At 39.8% G+C, this 23,662-nt stretch overlaps 1 protein-coding gene across 12 annotated transcripts in view; it reads left to right on the forward strand.

The window, feature by feature from the left end:
- Positions 1-23,662, forward strand: part of LOC103786269 (uncharacterized) — a 67,417-nt gene that overhangs the window by 6,322 nt on the left and 37,433 nt on the right. For 3 of the 12 annotated variants that reach the window (XR_004666830.3, XR_004666833.3, XR_004666835.3), the window contains exon 4: positions 1,180-1,431. Coding sequence is in view for 2 of the 12 variants with exons in the window: in XM_034940117.3 (XP_034796008.1) it covers positions 1,314-1,431; positions 1,672-1,902 (349 nt within the window). In the remaining 10 variants the exon portion in view is untranslated. Of the gene's footprint in view, positions 1-1,179; positions 2,154-23,662 lie in introns of those variants that run through there. The other 9 variants (XR_004666832.3, XR_008621282.2, XR_008621281.2 and 6 more) reach the window with 6 other exon arrangements.

A 23,662-nucleotide genomic window follows, 5' to 3' on the forward strand; every position in this document is an offset into this window, starting at 1 on the left:
AAAAAAATCAGGAATGCAAATCCTTCTTTATTACAAATTCAGATTTGCATATTACCAATGTAATATATTTTAAACAAAACTATTCATCATAAGTTTTAAAAATTAACTACTGGAGTAGTTAATGAATCTGAATGTAATTATGTAGCTTTCATAATATTAAAGTAAAAATACTAAAAGAAGTATTTCTTAAAGAAGCAAATGCTCAATCTCCAAGTAAATTTTATTCTATGCTCTTCCGGTATAAGAATATGTTAATATCTTGAAAAATATCATATTATTTTGTGAACTCATAAAGCTATTTTGAGTTTTTGTAAAATGAAAACCTTACCAAAATGTATTTTATTGTTGGAAAGCTTGACCGTTACTGCTGTTTAATTTTTTGAGCTTGTAAACTTTATTTGTGCATGTTTTCAACAAAGAAGGATTTTATTGTTATTACATAAAACAGGTGATTTCTAGATTTTAAAATCACAAATTGAAAGCAAGGCACAATAATATATATTTCAAGATATAGGTACTTAGGAGGCATCCTTTTAGTCATCTGTTCAATGTAGCCATCTATTTTACACCTACTGTCTACTATTGTTTGAGGTCCTTGCCAAAGTATTGCAGGCTAGTTAGGAAACGTAAAACAATTAGAAAGTAATCTATGACAAGTAAGCTATCTATAAATGGCAATGAAGGGTAGAACAAATTCAATGAAAATATCTATTTAATCCTAGTGTTTACTGGTCTAGAAGAATAGGCTGAGTAAATTAGTATTTCTCTGGCTGTTGTGGTAACACATTGCATGCTATAACAGTTTTAAGTAATTACAGGTGCATTGAAATTTATCTATGGCTTTGTCATCATATTCTAAAATGTCATGAGTACTTTTTTCTGACCTCAATTACTATGAAATTGGTTTCCAATATTTAATTAACCAAGAATATCAAGTCTATAGGGTATTATTAAGGTGAGACTTCTGTAGCCTTTTCAATAAAGACCAGAATTTTGGAGTGCCTTGAACCTTAATCATTGATCTTTAATTCTTATTAAGTCAACTGCCCACCTTTTAAAGACTGAGGCCCAGGAAGAGTAAGTTTCTCTGAGACAATGCATACAGTACAGTGCTTCTTGGGTATTGGCTCTAAGACCAGATGCAAAGAAAGGCTAAAATCCCATTTCATTGTTCATTAGGTGAGAACCCTTTGTTAAGCTGTGTAACCTCTGTGCATAGTTTCCTCATCAGCAAAGTCAGAAAAAGTATGTACCTGAAGGACTGATTGTAAGGCTGGGATGAGAGAATCCATGTGATCAGCCCTCACCAACAGGTGCTGCCCAGTTCATGAGTGCTGCTGCTGTCCTGCCCAAGTACCCAGCTTGCAGAGTGCCGGAGTTAGAGTTCCAGGGGTGTTCTCCACAGCTGCATGCTTGATCCAGGCCTATCAGGTGAGTTGGCTCTTTGCTAGTGGTTTTTCTTCTCTTGCTGTACAAAAGTCCAGACAGTAATGTCTTTTTTTCATTTTTATAGATATATTCCATTGAAAGTCCTCATTCTCAAATTTAAAACAAAGACTTTTTGTGTACCTCAATAGCAATGCACACACAGTTGGCTTCACAAACATATTGTACATTCCTTTTTTTCATATTTATTCAACAAATGTATATTGACTACTCACCGTGTGACAGGTGTTATTTGTTGGCGGAACCAGGCATCATCAGCAAACAAAACTGACAAAGCTTCCTGCCCTCTGTGGAAGGCATCTGAGGAAGAGACTGGATTTTGTAGCAACATGTTATTCTCATTATAAACTTTATCATTGGAATACTAAAGCCAAATCATCCCCCATCTCCTTGATCGGATACCCACCTAATCTAGGCAGCTACACAATTGTGAGAGCCTTTGTTTTTTTCTGCTGAAACATCCTTAAAAAGATACCTCACAACCCAAGATTTGGCTTTTCTTAAATATGATTTTTAATTTTTTTCATTTCTATCTAGAGATTTAATTGGAAATGGAAAATCATCAATTTTCCAATTAAATGTCTGTTCCAATCAACATTATACCTTTTAGGTTGCCATTGTCATTTTTAAGTTTAAGCAACTTTAAGGATTTTGAATCTGGCTGCCTGTAAATTAAAGGTGAAAGTAATCATTGTGTTGGATTGGTACATTTTGTCAATTGAGAGTGGTTTCCTTGTTCTTAGTGTATGAAAAGTTTCTTTTTCTAATGTAGATTAATAAAGGAGATAAAGAAAAACAAAATGAGTGATTTATGTGTGTGAGAAAAGAACCATTTCCTCAAGGATTAAATAAAATTCATACCTTTTGTTTCTTTTGAAAAGTTTTTTAAATAAATTTTAATGAATGTGTCCTTTAAATATTCCTTTAAAAATATATCCTATTTTAAAATGGACTTTCTGAGAGAAGGAATTGATACCTGTGTTTGAAATCAAAAATAGCATGCATAGAGACTGTTTTTCTAGGTGGTTGAAGCTTTTTTCCCTCTCCTTTACATCAGTGAACCAGCATCTTGCCCTTCAGACCCTACAGCACACTCCTGGGCTCATGAAGTGTATGACACATCCTCCTTGGGGGATCGGCCATGTCCTCGCTCTCATGACCACATGAATTCTTCTGTATGTCTTTTCTCACAGCTGAGTACTCTCTTCCTGACCCCCTTGTGGAATGGGGAAAGGAGGCTGTGACATTGTGCTTGTGCAAACATAATTGAGAGCTTTCCGAGTCTCCTGCATCTTCGTAAATGATTTTTTGTTTTATGCTGGGACAGTAGTTCTTTAAATAGAATATTCTCCCATGGAAATCGCCCACAATGCTGAGAGTACACCTTGCAAAAGATAAGTCTAGAATATAGGGTGCCTCCTCAGCATTGCCCAGAAGCTGAAGTTAGGACTCTCTAGAATACCAAAAACAAATTTATAGCAGTTCATTAATGTAAGGAATCATGAAAACTGTGTGCCACCATTATCCATAGATGAAACAAGAGCCACCACGCAAGCACAGACACAAAGCCCTGAAGATGAAGCCATTGACAGGGCTCTCATTTATTCTGTAGAAACCCACTTGCCTGTTTTTGAACCAGTTTTCTTTAGAGCATATGTCTCACTGTGCAACCAAAGTGGTGTTTATATCCTAGTCACTTGGCAAAAATTCTGTCATTGCTTCAGGGAGATCCATTTTAGGCCTGAAGCATGGAGCTGGTAATAGATGGGATTTGGTACTTCCGAAGAAAAGACCCTACTGCAAATTTAGAGAGTTAATTTTTTCTTTTGTTCCCCATAATATTGTTGCTAGATAGAACTACCTTTTTTGACTAGAAGTTAAATATAGAGGCCTAAATCAATTAGGTAACTCCCACTCATTCTAAATGAGAACATGTTTGTTTTTCTCCAACGAGATGAGAAATATTTGAGGCGCTTCCTGATATCTCTATCACCCACTGCATTTTTTCACTTGATGTATATTTCCCCATGTATTTGGGATAATTTTCAAATAATTGCCCTTTAGAAATCTACTTGATATTAAATGTAAAAAAAAGCAAGATGCAAAATTATTATAGGATGCATTTACAGAAATTACAAAATTTCTATGAACTATTTATGGAGGAAGACTTATAGAGTATATGTCAACACATTGCTTTATTATTGTCCTTGGTTATGAGTATGGTTTTTTTGAAACCTGCTTTGTACTTTGGGTGTTTTCTCACCATTGGTACAATTGAGGCATTTTTCCCTCTTCTTCAACCTTGCAAATCACACGTGAGGATGCTCATAGAAGTGCCTCTCAGACAGGCTGTTGTTTTGCTTTCACCAATAAATCATTTATAATTAGAAGTAGAAAACTATTCTTTCCAGTGCAAATACGTCCCTTTCAAAAGCAGTTCTCTTTTTGTGAATGATGTCTAGTGTCTAAGAAACTAGGGTAACCTTTATTATATGCATTGCTCTAATCGAAGCATTGTTTTGTCAGTGAACTCAAGGTTACATGTTTAAGAAAAGCATCGGGTTAATTCCATTAGGAAAAGTGTCTTATTCATAAACCTTTAGCCACTGGAAAAACACCATTAGGAGGCCACACAAGTGTGTATAGCTGGATAGAATTTGACAACTGGCAAAACAAAACAGTAGCCTACAATTGCAGAGTGCTGTCTGTTTAAAAACCAACATATCTTTCCCCAACAAATACATATTCACCTCAACACGAGACTTTCATGTGGTTATTAATATCAAATTTTTGAGTGTCCAAATTTTGGAGTGTAGTCTAGCAGAGGTAAACTGATTTGCCTAAGGTCCTTCAACTGTCAGAGGTAGAATTATTTTCTCTCTCCTGGCTCTAAAAGCCTGTCCAGATTCTCCTGCAACACTGTCCTTCAAAAACACACTTCCGCTGACTCCAGTGCTGGTGATGTCATGCTTTAGCTAGTAGTTAGCGATGACTTAACTTTAAATATGGAATCTTTTTTTCCTATTAAGCAATGAGGTTTAGTTTGAAAATTCTTAGAGATGATAAACCCCTCTCCTTTTTTTCTTCCTTCTCCTCTTTTGTCCTGAACAATGTTCCATATATATTACTGCCAGAAACAGATTCTTGACATTCCTGTTATGCTTTTCCACACCTTGTAATCATTTCTACAGCTGTTAGCATTGCCAACAATTATATTTCCACTTTTAAAAAATTGTTACAAAGATGCAGAGAGAAAAGAGGAAAGCCAAGGAATAAACTACAGGCAATTATGGGATATTTTTGTGATGTGACATTTTGGGAACTGAGGCAGCATCACTGATACTGCACTACTTTTTAATATCTAGATTTTAATCTTTTGTATGAAGATAAAATTCACATGCCTTAAACCTGACCACAACATAATAGGGCATTTATTTTTCTAATTTTCATACCATCCACATTTCTTAACTATAAGAAGAATGCTTATGTTGTACCAGGTTATATGATGTTGCCAAGAAGTAGATGTGTACAATTTACTAATACATCCTTTTGGAAAATGCGTATTAATAACATATTAAGGAGTAAATTGACGTTGTGCAAAGTGAGCCTGTGAGTTTAAATGTATGGATTGTACACCTTGCTCTTCCTAATTGCAGATTTAACAGGATTTGATGACCTAATGAGTTTATTTCTGAATGATTTATATTTCTTTGTCAGTTCAATGATTTAGTATTTTAAATATTTTTAAATCACATTTTATTGAGATAATGCTATTACTGTTTCTTTCCCATCACTTAACAAAGTTAAGTCACTCCTCTCCCACCCCACTTTTGTACCTACCAATGTTTTTTTCACAGTTACAGGCTGATTGGCTTGACATGTCTTAGGATACCACCCAAAGAGAGCTTCATTTTATAAATACCAAGCTCATTTTCCTAAATATTTTCAAAAAGATAGATTTATCCTCATATGGTATATTCAGATTAATAATTTTGGAAAAGGTCATGTGATCATGGTATTACATGGCTGTGGAAGACCCTCCAAGATCTTGTTTTGGGATAGAAGGACTCAGACATCCAAACTTTTAAATTAATGAACTTATTAAATTCTAAAACTTTGTAACAGTGTTAATTTGAGAAGTATAATATTTTGCTTAAGGTCTGTTTTGCTTTGCAAAATGCATCTCCTTCATTTTCATATTATGTTGGAAGCTTAGCATGAAAGAATGTGCCTCAGAGGAAACCATAGGTAAGCATACTTTAACAAAAGTTAGTGTCATCATGTTTGTGTCTTTGCCTGTGGTTTTTTAAATGTATAATGTTTAATTTTGATTTGGCTATCAAATTACATTTTCTTTTGTTAAAAAATTCTGTAAATTAGAAATGTACTGAATCATTTATTTAGCAGACTAAAGGTGGGTAATGATGGCTGAACAAGTTTAAGCCACAGTAATTAGAAAATGCAAATACATAAAATAATGTCATTTCTCTTCCACTCAATGTTTCTTCACCAAATAAAGTCCAGCCTGCTCTGAATTTGTTGCCAGTAGGAACAATGTTACAGTGAATCATGGTTTAATATACCTTGAAAATGGCACATCAGTTCTGTGATAGCTTACCAATTTTAGCCTCTTTATAAAATACGAAGAGTTTGTCAACCAGAATAATCTAGAACCTGGCAGTTCAAATACCATTCAAAGCAAATGTTTTATCTAATAACTAGAACTAAATGTTAGGCCTCATGACAGTTCAATATTTACTAAACAAGTTTAATAACAGGGTAAGCCCTCAGTATCCAGAGCAGAGACAAGCACACCATATTTACACATACAAATTCTGCCTTTAGCCATCTGAAAGGGCCCCGAACTATTGCAGCAAGCAAAGAATCTTTGCATTGTCCTAAAATCCATACAATACTTTATATTTTACACATTTTAATAGATAGTTTAACAAATAACAAGTACCATGCTTAATTCTCTGCATGCATTATTTCAACTAATTATTGGAATAATCTTATAAAGTGGGTACTTTCGTCTCAGCTTACAGGTGAGAAAACAAAAGTTAAATAGATCGCCCAGGGCTCTACTGTAACGTGTTAAGCAGGGATTTCAGCCTGTCCAGTCAGACCCCAGAAGTTGTGTTCTTAACCATTAGCAACACATCATCCCAGGCAGGCCCTACATGAGCCTCATAACCAATTTTATGCTGGATAGTATTATCCCTATTTCACAGATGGCAAAACTGAGGTCCAGAGACTTTAAGTGACCTACCCAAAATTACAGTCATGAGCAGAGGCACTGGAATGTAGGGCCTTGACACTCTACCTCACGTGGTCCTCTTTCCTGTTTTGGGTAGTTCTCCACTACCACTACTCATTTCTGATGCTGGAAAGGCTGTGTTTTATACATTTCTGTTTCTGGCTTGGAATGAAACACTCTGGGTCTCTGCTTGATCGGTGTCCCCTCTAAACTGCATCTCACTACAGTAGGGATGGCATAAGATACTTCTTTACACAGCATCTTTTTGTTCCCACCTCACCCCCAGAGCTGTAATAGGTAGAGCCAGCCAAATGTCAAAGAGATGATTTGTCTTGTCACCACTAGTTTCCCTTTTCTCTGCCTTATATGTAACAGGAATATTCTTTAGTTCCTCCTTATGTTCTAAAGCACCTCCCCAACCTAAAAATAGAAGAGGAGTTGTGGGTCATTTACACTTTAGTGTGAATTTGCCCTTGTGACTTTGCCAAGGCTGTTGTGCCTAACCCTTTCAATCTAACAGCAGAATGAGAGTCTCTGGACTATCCTGGCTCCTTCCCTGAGAAGAATGAACTGGGAATTGTTGGTCTAGACATCAAGACTACCAGAGACCTATTGCTCAGAGATGTTTGGGCTGTACAATTTCTGTAGATATGGCATCTGGAGCAGCCTTTTCTAAGCAATTGCATTATCATTCCAGGCTCTCTCGCTCTTTCCATCTCTCCACCAGGTGGACTCTTGCCCTCCACCCCTTCCAATTTGTCAGTGATTCAGAGAACATTCTCCATCCTTCCAATGATTACATTCCTTCATCTTGCTGGGGCGCCAATTCAGTGATGGAGCGGCTCTTGGGAGCAGCCTTGGCTTATAGTGCAGCTCTCTGCTACCTTCAACAGGCTGGTATTCGGGGTGCTTAGATGTGATTGGTTGTACGCACGTGTGTGTATGTGCATGTGTGTACAGCAGTAAGAGCTTTCGAGGTAGATGCTTGAGGAAGCCTCAGACATCTAGCCCCATTACTGGGGCAATGTCTTACTTGGGTTTTTCCAGAAACAGACCTGGAGACCAGGATTCAAGTGCCAGTGGTATATTTGGGATGTGAACCCTGCAGTGCTGGTAGGAGAGTGGAGAAGTGAGGCAAGGAAAGGAAGGCCGTCAAGGGGCGTGTTAGGAGGTCATTCACCACCGCAGGTAGCCCGCTGGGGAACTCTGGGAGCAAGTGTGGCGCACAAGCCTCAGCATTACTGCCCTGTGCCTTGAGGAGTAAGGGATAAGGATTTTCCCCACCAGTTCCCTGTAGTCCTTGGTGAGAGCTTCTGGGGTGGAGGTTAAGGTCTTTAGGTCAGAGAAATTTTCTTTAGTTTCGGAAAAATCTTTCAGGCCGAGGTCCAGACACTCACTGGAACACACTGAAGTGGTTAGGTCCAAGGGCTGTAGGCAGAGCTCCCATATCCATCTGCAGAGGTGTTTCAGGTGGAAGGAGTGGAGACAGCCTTCTCTGCTCCACACTGTCTTCAGCAAGGGTTTCTGTATCTGTGCATTGAGGATTAAATTATTCACATGGTCAGAGAAGCCCATCGCCACTGATAGTTATTGTAGGTATGGAAAACTAACGACTAAGAGGGGAGAAAAATATACCAAGCAGTTGGCTTGGCTGAACACAAGTAAAGACTCTTACAGTCACTGGTGTGAACTGCTTATTATCAATGTCTGATTACAGTGCTGCATACTAATGATTATGCATGTCATTAAATGTGTCAGATTAACTTTGTTATAAAATTTATGACAACATTAAATTTTATTCACATGCTCAGCCTTCATAATTTATTGCTTATGTAGCATGGTTTTAACTTCAGAAAAACCTCCAAGACAGTGTTGTCTTGATGACTACACTGCTTATCCGTGAGTCTAGTTTTCCTGTTCATTTGAAATGTTCACATTACATTCAGCTCTGTCTCAAGCACTGAGACAGAGCTGGAATCAGTGCCCAGCGATTCCACTTGCCGAGTGATTGAGGCTGGGGGGATTACTCCCCTCTCTTTGTGAATTCTCTTGCTGTGTGTTATTGATTAATTCAACCAACTCTTAGTTGACCCTAACCATGCAACATGTATTGTGCCAGGTGGTGTGGACTTAGAATATGGATTAGACCCTCATTCTGTCCTCAAGGAGTTCCTGGTCTAGTAGAGAATCACATCACTTTATAGTTGATTGTTCAAGAAGGAAGCTTGTTCAAACATGAATAAAAGACTGTGCATCTTCTGACTTTGTAGGTGTGGAATAACAAAGAGCTGTTCCTTTATTTGGTTTCCAGAAAACATCTCCAAAGCTATACCAGTCATCATTTTGTGCTTTCAGAAATGAGTAACATTGTAGGATAGTACTTATTGCTCGTACTTAGCTTTGCGTGCTAGCTGAGCATTTGTAAATAGAAGGCATTCACGGGTAAAATGTGTTCCCTTTAGCCAAATGCACAATGGTAGTGCCTTTCTAGAATCCAAGCTAAAGATGTCGTCACATGCCACATCCACACACTTCTTAGCAAAAATCCAACTAGAAGAACTTTGCTATTTACAACAAAGGCAAATGCTATCAAGTAGGCTTAGTACCACAGGAAGCGGAGCCAAATATGTTCTTGAAATTTATAAGTTGACCTGAAAATAATGTTTTGGGAAGCCATGGCTTGCCGTTGTCAGCTGTCAAAATTGAGCTTGGCAGGAGAAATCAGGGTCAGGAACAGAATAGAGATAGTCAAAAACAGACAGAACAGAGAGAGGGCTACTGTTGTTTCTGGAGTCCGGTGACCACCCGGGTTCTAGTGTGGTACTGGCAGTGGACTAAATAAGTGGATCCACCCTAAGGTGGAGAGAAGGTTCATACGGAGATAATTTAAAGAGCTGACTTTTAGCCCTTCCAAAGAATTACATGTTCCTAACTGCCAACCTAGGAACATCCTGGATTAACTTGCAATTTAAGGCTGTGGTATACCTGTTTCACATAAAATAGCCCTGTGAATAGCATGGAAGTCAAATGGTATCAACTAGGTTTGAAACAACCTCCTTCTCTCTTTTGAATGGAGCAGTGATTAAACGCAAGACATCAGCTTAGAAAATGCATGTATTAGCAAACGCCTAAGATGAGGAAAGATCTGGGCATGCCTGAAGCCAATGCAATTTTTCTTTCTCCACCCCAAACCTGTGCTATGTGATGAATTTACAGTATTAAAAACATTGCTACCGCCTACTTCTTCCAGCTGGGACTTCAGGACCATCTTTGAATCCTCCTCGGCTCTCCACACCCAGCAGTGCAGCAACTCCTCACATCTCTCTCTCTCTTTCTCTCTTTTTGTATTTTTTATTTTTTTTGAGACAGAGTCTTGCTCTGTTGCCTAGGCTAGGGTGCAGTGGCACAATCTCAGCTCACTGCAACCTCCGCCTCCCAGGTTCAAGTGATTCTCCTGCCTCAGCCTCCTGAGTAGCTGGGACTACAGGCACGTGCCACCACACCTGGCTAATTTTTTGTATTGTTAGTAGAGATGGGGTTTTACCATGTTAGCCAGGATGGTCTTGATCTCCTGACCTCGTGATCTGCCCACCTCGGCCTCCCAAAGTGCTGGGACTACAGGCATGAGCCACTGTGCCTGTCCTACCCCTCACATCTCTTTAAATATTTTTCAAATATCTGCCTTCCTTTTCAATCTCATGGACTTGGTTGTGGTTATGGCCTCTTGTGAGAGGGTTTCTTGCTTCCATTTTTCTCCTACTTCAGTCCATCTTCCAAACCCATGTCAGCGGCTTCTCCTGCTTGCACAGAAAATGAAGTTCAGACAGTTTGCATTTGAGCCTTGGCTCACTTTCCCAGCCTCACCTCCAGTGACCCCCTTCTCTGCCCTACCCCAGTCCTTCTTAGCCCATCTTTCTTCTCAGGACACACCAGGCAACTTCATGCCACCATTCCTTGCGTATGCTCTTCTCTTGGCCCAGCTCACTACCTCTCTGAAATGTTCCAAAACGCTTCCAGGCAGAATTAATCATTTTGTGTTTGTATTCCAAAAACCAGGGTTCCATTCTCTTTTTATCATGGTGATGATATTTACTTGTCACTCTTAGTTAGCTTTGTAACACCTAGCACAGTAACTGAAACAGTAGATGCTCAAACATGGATTTATTTTTAACTTAAAATGAGATGGGTATTTTAGGATGCCAGAATCTTTGGGTCAAAAAGATGTGGCTTAGTTTTCATGTCAGGAACGGCTCTTAGTTCAAGCAGTGAAACAACCCTAGCTCATTCAAACAGGAAGGGAAAAAATTCAAGGCTGTTGAGTTGCTCACAGGCTCTGAGGGGTTCATGGAGGCAGATGCTGGCGGCCTCAGAGGAAGGAGCAATACACAGACTCTCCACAGAGAACCCATTCTGCCACTGCTGCTGGGTGCAGAGTCTGGTTGCACCTACCACGCCCCAAGCCTGATGCCAGATTCTGCTGCTCCCTCTGGAAACTGATGTCGCTCCCAGTGCAGCTGCCACCCCAGCCCAAATGGATTCCCTGCAGCCCCTCCTTAGCCCATGTCATGCCAAGAGTCAGTGCCATCTGATTGGCTGAGCCTGGATCACATGCCCAAGCCCTAGCTGCAAGAGAGGCTGGGAAAGCAAGCATCTGGCTTCTGTGGAGTTGTTGGTCTCTGCCCCCCATCAAGACTCATGAGGTGGCTGGGCATGGGCATGGTGGCTCACACCTGTAATCCCAGCACTTTGCGGGGCTGAAACAAGGGGATCACTTGAGGCCAGGAGTTTAAGACCAGCCTGGGCAACAAAGTGAGACCCCCATCTCTATAGAAAGAATAAAAAGAAAAAAAACTTAGGCATGGTGGTGTGCACCTGTGGTCCCAGCTACTGGGGAGGCTGAAGCAGGAGGATCACTTGAGCCCAGGATGTTGAGCCTGCAGTGAGCTGTGATGGTGCCACTGCACTCCAGCCTGGGCAACAGAGTGAGATCCTGTTCCCACTCCACCAATAAATTCATGCATACATACATATACTCTTGAGGTGGGAAATCCCCAGATTCAGCTCAGATGCTGGGGTGACAGAAGGTGCAAAAAGAGTGACAGATGTCCACTAGAACTTTCTTTCAGAACACCAGAACCCTGGTTAAGAGCTTCCTTTGATGATATGTCTGAGACTTAGCAGGAAAAGCATGGCATGCTCAAATTGAGTAACTTGAGGAGAATTGAATAAAGGGAACATTTACAAAGGATGGGCAGGATGCAGGGAAGCCACCAGGAACAGCTGCACTCCAAGGCCAGTAACACTGGGGAGCTTTTACCACCCCAGGCCTGAAGGGGCAAGGAGTGGGGCAGTTACCAGACCTGGAGACAGACACAGGGTTGTGTGTGTGGAGAGGTCCCTGGCAGGAGCCAAGACTGCATTAGAAAGACACAGCCAGCCCTGGGCAATTCCTCGGTAGGGAGTAAGTGCTCCAATTCCCCCTTCCTTCCCTATGGTCCCCTGCTGAGGCTTCCCACAAGCCCCATGCGGAAGCCAGAGGGCCAGGGAGCCCCACTTCTCAAAATGAGCAGAGTATGTTGAAGAAGGGCAGAGAGTGGATCCGGAGGAACAAGTAGAAGACAGGCTGCCCATGAGGCTTCATCATATGTCACCAACATTTTTCTATTCATTTTATTCAATATCTCCTTTGGGGATGTCACTTCACATTTTAAGTACCTGAGCCCACAAGATCGATGTGATCTTAAAGTGTCCTTCTCCTATTGAATTTAACAAGCTGCTATTTTCCCCTCGTTTGCTATTTAGAATGCTCTATCATATGGTTCAACAATTTTTACTATTAAAGGTTAGCAAATGCCAGCCAAAAATTCATTTTTTTCCTTCCTGGGCTTGGGAAAAGAGGATGTGACATGTGACCTGCACAAACACAATGTCAAGAATCTCCCTTGGCAAGTCTCCATGTAGAAATCCTCTCTAGGATTTGTGTCAGCACACGAGATCTCCTGCTGCTCATCTCTGCCTCCTCTTCATTAACATCTAGCCTCCTAAATAACGCAGATAGAAGAATGTTCATAAAATTGAGCCCTACACAATTACCAGTAGCTATAGGCCTCCCCAAGGATTCAGGCACTGTAACCCTGATTCTTTCAAAGCATCTGGTAACTTGTGCTAGAATAACCATTTACTTTGGAAAAGCATACCAAGGAGAAAGCTTCATCCTTTGTCTTTGCATAGATGGTGGGTTCCTTTACAGAATATGGAAACTGATTGTTTTCCCATAAACCTCGACTAGGAGAATGAGGTAATCATGTGTTATTTAGATAAAAGAATGTTCACCTTTCTTTTTTTAAAAAATTGTGGTAATAGAATTATTTTTTAAATGCAAATGATGGAGAAGTACACAGCAAAGGGCAAAAGTCACCCTTTCTGTGTGCCCACTTACCTTGGTCCCCCCTCAATATTAACAATATGCCAGAAAAAGCAAGATTGTTCTAACCACATGATTACAAGCTGTGTCCTCAGGGATTGCTGAGGATGTGGTCTTGGAACAGTATGTACTCTACTTCTCCTTCAAGGTCCAGGCAGCCCTTGGGTCTTCAAGCCCAAGACAGAAAGTGCACTTTGTATCTCACTCTGGGAGAACAACACCCATTTGCAAAGCTGTAAACTTGGGTGGTGTATCATGACAGCCACTCGCAGGGGACTCTAGAGGCACTTCTATCTATTTACTTAAGTGTTAATTGTACATTTCTGATTTACCACTGTCCTACCAAAATAGGAATTTGCTTTCTTATTTTTTTTTTAAAAAAAAGGATGGAGGAATCAACTAACAATAAATATCTGAAATTCCTAGGTATGATTTTTGGCATTTGTAGCCATCAATTGTTTGCCAGGAGCAGAATGTGTATGCTTTTGTTACAGTGTCATGAAATGAATATAACTGATATTTAATGTGAACATAAGAAATACTTGTTTCCCTGGCTAACACGGTGAAACCCCATCTCTACTAAAAATACAAAAAAATTAGCCGGGCGTGGTGGTGTGTACCTGTAGTCTCAGCTACTTGGGAGGCTGAGGCAGGAGAATGGCATGAACTCAGGAGGCGGAGCTTGCAGTGAGCCGAGATCGCGCCACTGGACTCCAGCCTGGGCGACAGAGTGAGACTCCGTTTCAAAAAAAAAAAAAGAAATGCTTGTTTCCAGTATTACACCAAACACATAGAGTTTTCTATATGGATTTTAGGGATGTGTTGCAAGGATTTTGAAAGCTGCCTCTCTGTGCTTTGTCCTTCAGGAAGAAATCTCTGACCTGGCTCACCCTGGCTCTTCTCCTCTCTTGACTCCTAGATCACATGGTGTCAGTATCCCTCATAATAGCCTGTACTCATCTGATCCCAAGTACTGTAAATGAGCTGGCTTTTGCGTACCAGGCTCATCTTAGCAGATTCCAAGTTCCTGGAAGGCAAGGAATTTGTTCCAGGATGACACATAGCCATTTGACTGAGTTCTTCCATCCTTCTTTTCCATAGCTTTCCTACAAGACCCTAAACCTTTGTCTCCATTACAACTATGGCAAATATCCATGCTGGATGAATACAAATGCCTACCCTTGGCAGCTGTCTCCTTCACCCATAGCCTATTCACCACAGATGTTACCTCCTTAAAAAACACATGCACACACATACACTGTGGAATGAATCCATCTACTTCTTTATATCTTCATTGCCACAACTTTATCCAACCACCGTCATCTCTCCTAGGTCACTGTAGTAGCCTTCCAGTTGGTTTCCCATCATCCATTCTGAAGGCCTTCCATCAGTTCTTTACACAGCAGAGTTACATTTTTAAAATGCAAACCTGATCGTATCACTCCTTACTTAAAATTGTTCAATAGCTTCCTATTTACCATTCAGGAAAGACAACACTTTTCCTACAGCATAGAAGGTCTTGCATGGGCTGACCCCACTTGCCTCTCCAGCTCGTCTTATTTATAATAAGCTCCCCTTTGTCTCTGACCCCCAGTCCAATCGGCCTTCTTCCAATTCTTCGCTACTTTCCCCTGTCCCTGAGCTCTTGCACATGCTAAGTCTCTGCCTGGAAGCCTCTTCCAATCCCCTTCACTTAGTAGAATCTCCTGTTCATCATTCTCTGTTAAATCAACACTTTATGAGTGAAACCTTCCTTAAGGTCCCTTGTGTGTGGATAACTTTGCCATGCACCTGTCCTTAAGATTTCCACAGTTGGTAATTAAGCAATTATTTTTTGAGCATTTGTTTAATGTCTATCCTAGAAGACTGAGGTCTGTGAGGGCATATGTCAAATCCATTGTATTCAGATCCAGTTTTTATTCATCATTATGTCTGCCGTACCACATCTGGCATATAGTAAACTCTTTCATAAATACTCTCTTAAAATACAGAAAGAGGTCAGATGTGGTGGCTCATGCCTTTAATCCCAGCACTTTGGGAGGCCAAGGCAGGAGGATAACTTGAGGCCAGTAGTTCAGGACCAGCCTAGGCAAAATAGCGAGACCCTGTTTCTACAGAAAATACAAAAATTAGCCTGTCGTGGTCCCAGCTACTTGGGAGGCTGAGGCGGGAGGATCACTTGAACCCAGGAGTACTTGGCTGCAGGGAGCTATGATCAAGACACTGCACTCCAGCCTGGGTAACAGAGCGATACTTCATCTCTTAAAAATAAAATCATAAATAAAATATAAAAAAAAATACATAAAGAGGGGAAAGAAGGAAGGGAGGGAACAGAAAGTAGGAACAGAGTAAAGAAGGTAGGAAGGAAGTTGAAAGATTGTTAAAACACCAGTTCAGGTGCCTACTTTTAAAACTACTCAAGTGCTTCCACACTTACTACTTAAAATTGCTTCTTTGTTGTTGCCGTTTTGCTGTGGAATTTGCTAAAATCAGTTTCTTTTAATATCTTCCTTTGGACTACATGCTGTGTATAAAAATAAATGTTTGTCATGTAGATCCTCTTATTCAGCCTGATTCAAATACCCAGCTGCCTGCTGGATACCTCCACCTGGATTTCCCACCAACCAACATGTGCAATACTCAACTCATTGTATCCCTTTCCCTCAAAACTCTGATCTCCTTCTCATTGCAATATCCTCGTTAATGACTTTACATCCCACCAGGAGCTAGATTCCTTGCTTGCTGATTGGACATCCAGTCAATCACCAAATCCCACTGATTTGCCCAACAAATACCTTGCCTACCTCTCTATTCCTGCTGCCATCTTGCTAGTGCAGTCACTTATTTTGTCTCACCTGAAGGATTGCAGTAATCTAATTGGCCTCTGAGTTCCAAATTCAGGAACCTCCAGCCCAACCTCCCCTGAATTGCCCCCAGAGTTCTTTCTTGAATGTGCAAATCTTATCATGTCAGTTTCTATAGATAATTCCTCAATGACTGGCTATTGCCCTTGGATTAACAGGGAAACATAACGTGGCATTCAAGGCATTTTGTCCCTCATCCTGTGTCTTGCTCTCCAGCCTTGTATCTCATTGCTTCTTGAACTCCAGTCACATGGAGCTGCTTGCCCTCTCTGCACCAACCACATGGTGCTGATAGACACCACCATGCATTTATACATCATGCTCCCCTGGCCTGGAATGCCTCCACCCCAGCCGATCTGGCAAACTTCTCATCCTTCAAGTTCAAATGAAGTTATTCTCTTTGTACTTGCTTTGTTCCTTGTGACAGGAATGGGGCAGGAAGTCTGGTTAGAGGTTACTGATACGATCCAGCTGAGACTAGTGTAGTAGCTGGGGAAAGGGAGTGGAGAAGGCCTGAGACATGCTCTAAATGTAGAGTTTTCAGGACCTGCCGATGGATTGGATGTGGGGGTGAGAGGAGGGGAGGGATCCAGGAGGAATCCTAATCAGAGTAGGCAGCTACCACAGCAGGAACAAAATTATAAGGAAAAAGAATTACATACCCGTTATCCACTTCAACAGCTATCAACTCCTGAGTCAGTTTTTTTCCCTTTATAATCTTACCTGCCTCTTTGCCCGGCCCACCTTTACACACATAATAGATTATTTGGAAACAAATCCCAGACATTTCATAATTTCATCTGTAAATATTCCACCCGCATCTCAAAAATAAAAAGGCTCTTTAAAAAACATAACCATAGGCTGGGCATGGTGGCTCAAGCCTGTAATTCCAGCACTTTGGGAGGCCGAGGCAGGTGGATCACCTGAGGTCAGGAGTTCGAGGCCAGCCTGACCAACATGGTGAAACCTTGTCTCTACTAAAAAATATAAAATGTTAGCTGGGCGTGGTGGTGGGCGCCTGTAATCCCATCTACTCAGGAGGCTGAGGCAGGAAAATCGCTTGAACCCGGGAGGCAGAGGTTGTGGTGAGCCAAGATCGCACCACTGCACTCCAGCCTGGGAGACAAAGCTAGACACTGACTCAAAAAAAAAAAAAAAAAAAAAAAAAACACACACACACACACAAAACAAAACACAGCCCAAACATAACCATATAATATCACTCCTAAAAACATTAATGAAGAAAGAACAAATGAAAAATTAATAATAGGACTTCATATCACCAGGTATACATTTAGTGTTTACAGTTTCCTGTTTGTCTTATTTTTTTCAATTATTTTATCTCTTTGTTGTTTGTTTGAATTGGGATCTAAATTGTCCTTGTATATTGATTCATTGCTATGTTCCTTAAGTCTCTTTTAACCTCCCGTCATGTCTCTCTTCTCTCCCTTCCCTTCCCTTCCTGCCCCTCCCTTCCTCTCCCTGTTTCTCCCCTTCCCTCACCTCTCCCTTCCCCCCACCTCCCCTCCTCTCCTCTCCCCTCTCCTCCTTCCCTTCCCTTCTTTTTTCTCCCCCACTTTTTTTCCTATTTTGTTGTTTTCATTGGCATTGTTGCTGTGTTAACATCCAGAAACCTGGATGTTTGTTTTATAAAATATCAGAAATTCTCTGATTGCTTCTTTATGGTGCTGTTTAACCTGTCCCTGTGTCTCCTCTATTTCCTATGAATTGGCTTTATAAGACACAGGGGTTTTGTTGTTTTGTTGCCTTTAGAAGGGGACAGCAAGATTGTTTCATTGATTATGTTTTATACCTCCATCAGCAAGTTCATAATGTCTTGTAATCTCTATTTTTGTGGCATTAACAGCTATTGATGATTATTGCCTATATCTGTTCATTTATTACAGGTTGCAAAAATGGCAGTCTGTAATAAATATTCTCATTCTATTATTTTTCTCTTCATGTGTCAACTTAAATATTCTGTAAAGAGAAAATTTTCCCCTTCCCCCATTTGGCTACCATGGGGTAAAGTTTATACGGAATAGGTAGGATATGTGCTTTATTTTTCCCTGTACATACCAGTTTTCAAATAATGAGGTGTTTCCTGGCATCTTCCAAAGGTGTGCTTGTTACTGTTATAATTAATGTTATTAAGAGTTTATGTGTTAAATATGTTTTATATGGTGATTGCAGTTATTGTATTTTACAATATTTAAATTGTTTAATCTTTGACCAGTGGAAGCCTGATCAAGTCAGCTCTGGACTACTTTTGACATGGCCCTAATTGTCTTTGATAGCTTCCTTGCTTTCTGGTATGTTCCAGGTTCATCTTATATATATCCTACCCCATACCTGGAATCAGCCATTTCTCTTAGGATTCCTGGTTTCTTTTAATGGGAAATATTATTTAGAGACCACATTCTGAGCAGTAAGTGTGCTCATTGCTTCTGGGCTGGTTATTATTTACAGTGGACAAAGATAGAAAACACAAGTTTTTAAACAAAAATGATTAATCCATTCTGATATGTTCAATTCAAATTCAGGACAACCATGTTTTTACTTTACTTCATGGACCTCATACCCACATTCTCCCTTCTCCTATGCTGAAAATCCCAATTCTAAATAATTCCAATGTAATTACTAATTTGCTATATCCCACACAACACACAATCAGCCTCAGAGTAATTATACAAAAACTGTGATAACAATATGGCTAATGAAAACATTTCAATTTTTTTTCTCTTTGTCCTTCAGATATATCCCACTAAGGATGTACAGTCAAATTATTGTGTTATAGAATTACTTGGAATCATTCCTCTGTGTGTAGCTATACTACCAACTGTTTATATAGTTAGGTTCACTTGCTTTATTTTGCTTTAAATTTTTAATAATTCATCTTTAAATTAAATTTAATTTATCGTTATAAAAATATTTGCATGATTGCAAAGTCAAAATGACAAAACAAGAGCTATTCAAAGTCCAGCATCCCCTCATTTCCCTCTCTTTTCCTATAAATAACCATTTAAATATATGATTTATCCTTTCCCTTTTTATATAAGAAAATGGGTTGACATATTTTTCTCCACTGTGTCATTCTTACTTGGTGTATCCTGCCCGGTGATGACCTCATGGTGACAAATACAAGTCTCTGTATTGGGCTTCTGGCTCTAAGTACCAAATAAGGACAGCCAACGAGTGTTTAATAGGAACCTGCAGATTCTCACTCCTCTCTCTCATATGCCACAGCTGTTCTGTCAGGATATAACTTCAACTCCAAAACCTGACCCCTTCTTACCACCTCACTGCCACCATCATGGCCCAGGGACATCACCTGCTGCTGGGATTATCACAGTGGCCTCCTCACTGTTGTCCCTGTGTCCCCCGCTCTGTGCCCTGTGGTTTGTTCTCAATACAGCAGCCATCAGGCCCAGGAGAACATGGATTTTCTCATGGTGACCAGAGCATTCCTTCTTCCTCCACCATGTCCCGATGGCTCTGGAAGTAAGAGATGACGAGGGCCATGTGGTACTTCCTTCCATCAGGTAGACAGCTGACAGATATAATAAGCGCTTGCAGTTTATATGATGTTTATTATGTTAATATAAGCTTTGCATATATCAATTAAGTCCTTTAATCCCTACAGCAACCCAGTGAGGATGGCTTCACAATTTTCCTAATATTAGAGACGAAGCCATTGAGACACAGATGGATTTCAAAATTGCTTACAACCAGGTAGTTCACAAGTGGTAGGGTTGGGATCAGGATCCAGGGAGTCTGGCTCTAGAGTCCATGCTTTAAGCCAACGCTGTCCAATAGAACTTTCAGTGAGGAAGGAAATATTCCATATCTGTGCTGTCCAATCTGGTCACCTCTAGCCACAAATAGCTATTGAGGACTTGACATGTGGCTAGTTTGACTGAGGAACTTTTTTTTTTGAAACAGAGTTTTGCTCTGTTGCCCAGGCTGGAGTGCAGTGGTGCTATCTCAGCTGACTGCAACCTCTGCCTCCCGGGCTTAAGTGATTCTCATGCCTCAGCCTCCCAAGTAGCTGAGATTACAGGTGTGCGCCACCATCCCTGGCTACTTTATTTTATTTTATTATTTTATTTTATTTTATTTTTTGTATTTTTAGTAGAGACAGGGTTGCACCATGTTGGCCAGGCTGGTCTTGAACTCCCAGCCTCAAGTTTATCTGCCTGCCTTGGCCTCCCAAAGTGCTGGGATTACAGGTGTGAGCCACTGCACCTGACCAGGAACTCAGTTTTTAATTGTATTTAGTTTTAATTCATTTTTATTTAAATGAGAACACATTGTTACATGTAGTAGACAGCTCAGCTCTAAACCACTATACTATTGTGCTTTTTATATATGACCAGAAGAGTGGCACAGAGTTATTTAACTCTTAGTTGCAACTGTTATTTAAAACCAAAGATACAACATCTTTATGGGATTCCGGCTGCCACCTGTGAATTTGAAGTCTTCTAAACAATGTCATCCATAATCCATGAAACATATGCCTCTCTAATGTCAAAGCTCTGTTAGACCAAAAACAGTTATCCAAATACATTATGTTCCTTTTTATTGAAGGAAATGGAGGACCAAAGTGTTCTGACTCTCATTTGTCCTTACTTAAGAGCATAATTGTGTAAGATAAAAATAAAGAAAAGCTAATCACAAGAGGTAGAGCATGACATTGCAGATTTAGTTGAAATTTACAAGTTATATTTCTATTGATTTTTTCATTGTATTTTTTTATTTTGGAAAATTGAAAATGTATAAAACTATTTTTAAAAAGAAGAGGAAAGAAAAATCCAAGAAATCTTCACCAACAGGAATTAATCACTGGCATATTTGAGTCAGTCTTTTTTCCTATGTATATAATATTTTTAAAACTGTATGGATTAATTCTTCCCTTTTTTAAAAGAAAAAGCACATTATTGACTTAACCCTCCCCAACCTTGTCTATCACATTAATCACAGTAACTCTCCTTAGTCTCCAGAAATAGACACTGTTCTGAACTTGGTGTGTATGCTTTCAGCCCATTTTGTAAACTTTTACATGTATATTCACATATCCTTAGAAACACATAATATTGATGATGTGGGAATTTTTAAAAAACTTTTATATAAATGATATCACACTGCATGTTGTTCTGCAACTTCTTTCCACTCGTCATTTTTGAGTTGTGCGCATTTTGATAATTTACATCTAGAGTCATTCTATAACTATTATATCCTAGGAACACACCACAGATTATTCATTTCTTGCTGGTGGATATTTAGGTTGTGTCAGTTTTTCATTACTTCTAATTATGTTGCAGTGAACGTCCTTGTACATATCCCCCAGTGCATCTGTGCAAATATTTCTCTGTGCAGATAATTTTAAGATTATAGAATTCGCTCATCCTCAATATTACTAGGTCCTTCCAAAGTACCTCCAACTTGGCTATGATGTGGACTCCCACTAGCAGCATATGAAAGCACTCATTTCCCCATACTTACACCAACATCTGATACCAACCAACTTAAACATTTTGCACATTTGAAGTAAGTAGCTTATTGTGGTTCTATTTTGAGTTTCTGTAATTGCTAGTGACGTTCAACATCCTTCCATGTTGATTGGCCATTTGAATTTCCTTTTCTGTGAAATCCTTGAACCTATTATTTATGCTTCTTTGTTTTGAGTTGCTTATCTTACTGACTTGCAGGAGTTGTTTATCATTTCTGGTTAACAGTCTTCTCTTACTAGGCATGTTGCAAATATTTACTCCCTATGTATAGCTTGTCTTTTAACCTTTTTATGATGTATTTTGTCATGCAGAAGTTTTAAGTTTTAGATTTAATGATGGCTTCTAACAGGCTTCTCTCATTCTTGTTGAACTGGTTACAAGCCTTGTTAAATCTTCATGTGTTAAATTCTAGGAAAAGAGAGGAGATTCGTGTGTGACTTGCTGATTTATTGGCTGATTGCCATTTCTCAGAGAAAAATATTTTCTTGTGCATATTTATAGCATTTCCTTAAGGAGCAAAGTCCATTTTTATATCATTGTGAATGTTTTGTTTTGGTGGTAATGATTTTTTGATATCTAATAATAAAATGTTGACAGTGGTAAAATCCTTGTGATAGCTTATAAAGCAAGAATTGATTTTGCTCTTCATTGCACACTCTTTGAAAGTGTATATTCATGGCTCTTTTTCCTGGATTTTTCTAGTTATTTTGATCTGCTATCTATAATTATACTGAAAATGAATTTCATATGTTTAAAAATTATTTTAGATATCATCTGTCTTCAGGCAGAAGTCATAGCAGACTGGAGGCAGTCTACCAGCTTTAAATCCCAGCTCTCCCACCTATTATCTGGAAACCTTAGGCAAGCCACTTTAATTTTTTGCTTCTCAGTTTCTTAATCTGCAAAATGGGGTACCTGTAAAATAACAGTGCAAGTGTCATGGGACTTCTGTGAAGATTAACTGAGTGGTAACACATCAGAGGGTCCTGGAGCAGTGCTTGGCATAGAGAAAACACTCTACAGGGCCCGGCAGTCATTGTCCCTCAACTACCTTAAGATTCATACAAATGAGGAGAAACACTGTAGATTTAGTGCTCTCTGGAAAGTATATTCAAGTCAAAAAGCAGCTGACGTCTCTAATTGTCATTTCATATGCCGTTAGTGACACCGAAAAATAGACCAATACAGACAATGACAAGCACAACTGATCTATATGAAACTATCATTTATAGATTCTCCATCACACACTTGCAGCCACCCAAGCTCAGTGCTTTCTTACTACAAACACTTAAAAAACAAGTTAAAAACAGACAAAAAAACTCACAAAAGATATGTCCTTGAACCACAGCTCCAAAAGTCTGGCCCATCACAAGTGTGATGGTAGAGTTATCAGGGTGAGAATGTGTTTGGCCCCACCTGCCCCAGGAGTCCGCGAAGCTCCGTGAAGGCAAAGGCCATGTCCATGCCAACCACATGTTGGTGGAATTCAGTCATTTCTAGGTGCTTAGCGTCAGGTGGGTGCCGCCTTCATTCTTTGTTTTAACTGACAAATAATTGTGTATTTGTGGGGCACAATGTGATGTTTTGATGTATGTGTGCAATGTGGAATGATTGATCAAATCAGGCTAACAAATCCATCACCTCACATACTTACCTTTTTTTGTGGTGACAACGCTTGAAGTCTCCTCTTTTAACAATTTGGAAATATAGAATGCATTATTACTTATTCTAGTCACCATTCTGTGCAATAGCTCAGTAAAGTTTATTCCTCCTGTCTAACTAAAATTTTGCACCCTCATCTCTCACCTTTTTCCCTCCAACCCCCTTTCCCAGCCTCTGGGAACCACCATTGTACCCTCTGCTTCTGTGAGCTTGATGTTTTAGATTCCACATGTGAGAATCACAAGTTAGATCATGTGGCATTTGTCCTGTGCCCGGCTTATTTCATTTAGTATAATGTCCTCCAAGTTCATCTCTGTTGTCAAAAATAACAGAATTTCCTTCTTTTTAAAGGCTGAATAGTATTCCATCTTGTACATGCACGTTTTCTTTATACATTCATCCAATGACGAACACCTCGGTTGCTTCCATAACTCAGCACTGTGAATTCTGCAGTGAACACGGAAGTGCAAATATCTCTGTGGCACACTGAGTTCAGCTC

This window comes from Pan paniscus, chromosome 18 (assembly GCF_029289425.2).
Source record: "Pan paniscus chromosome 18, NHGRI_mPanPan1-v2.0_pri, whole genome shotgun sequence".
NCBI lineage: Eukaryota > Metazoa > Chordata > Mammalia > Primates > Hominidae > Pan > Pan paniscus.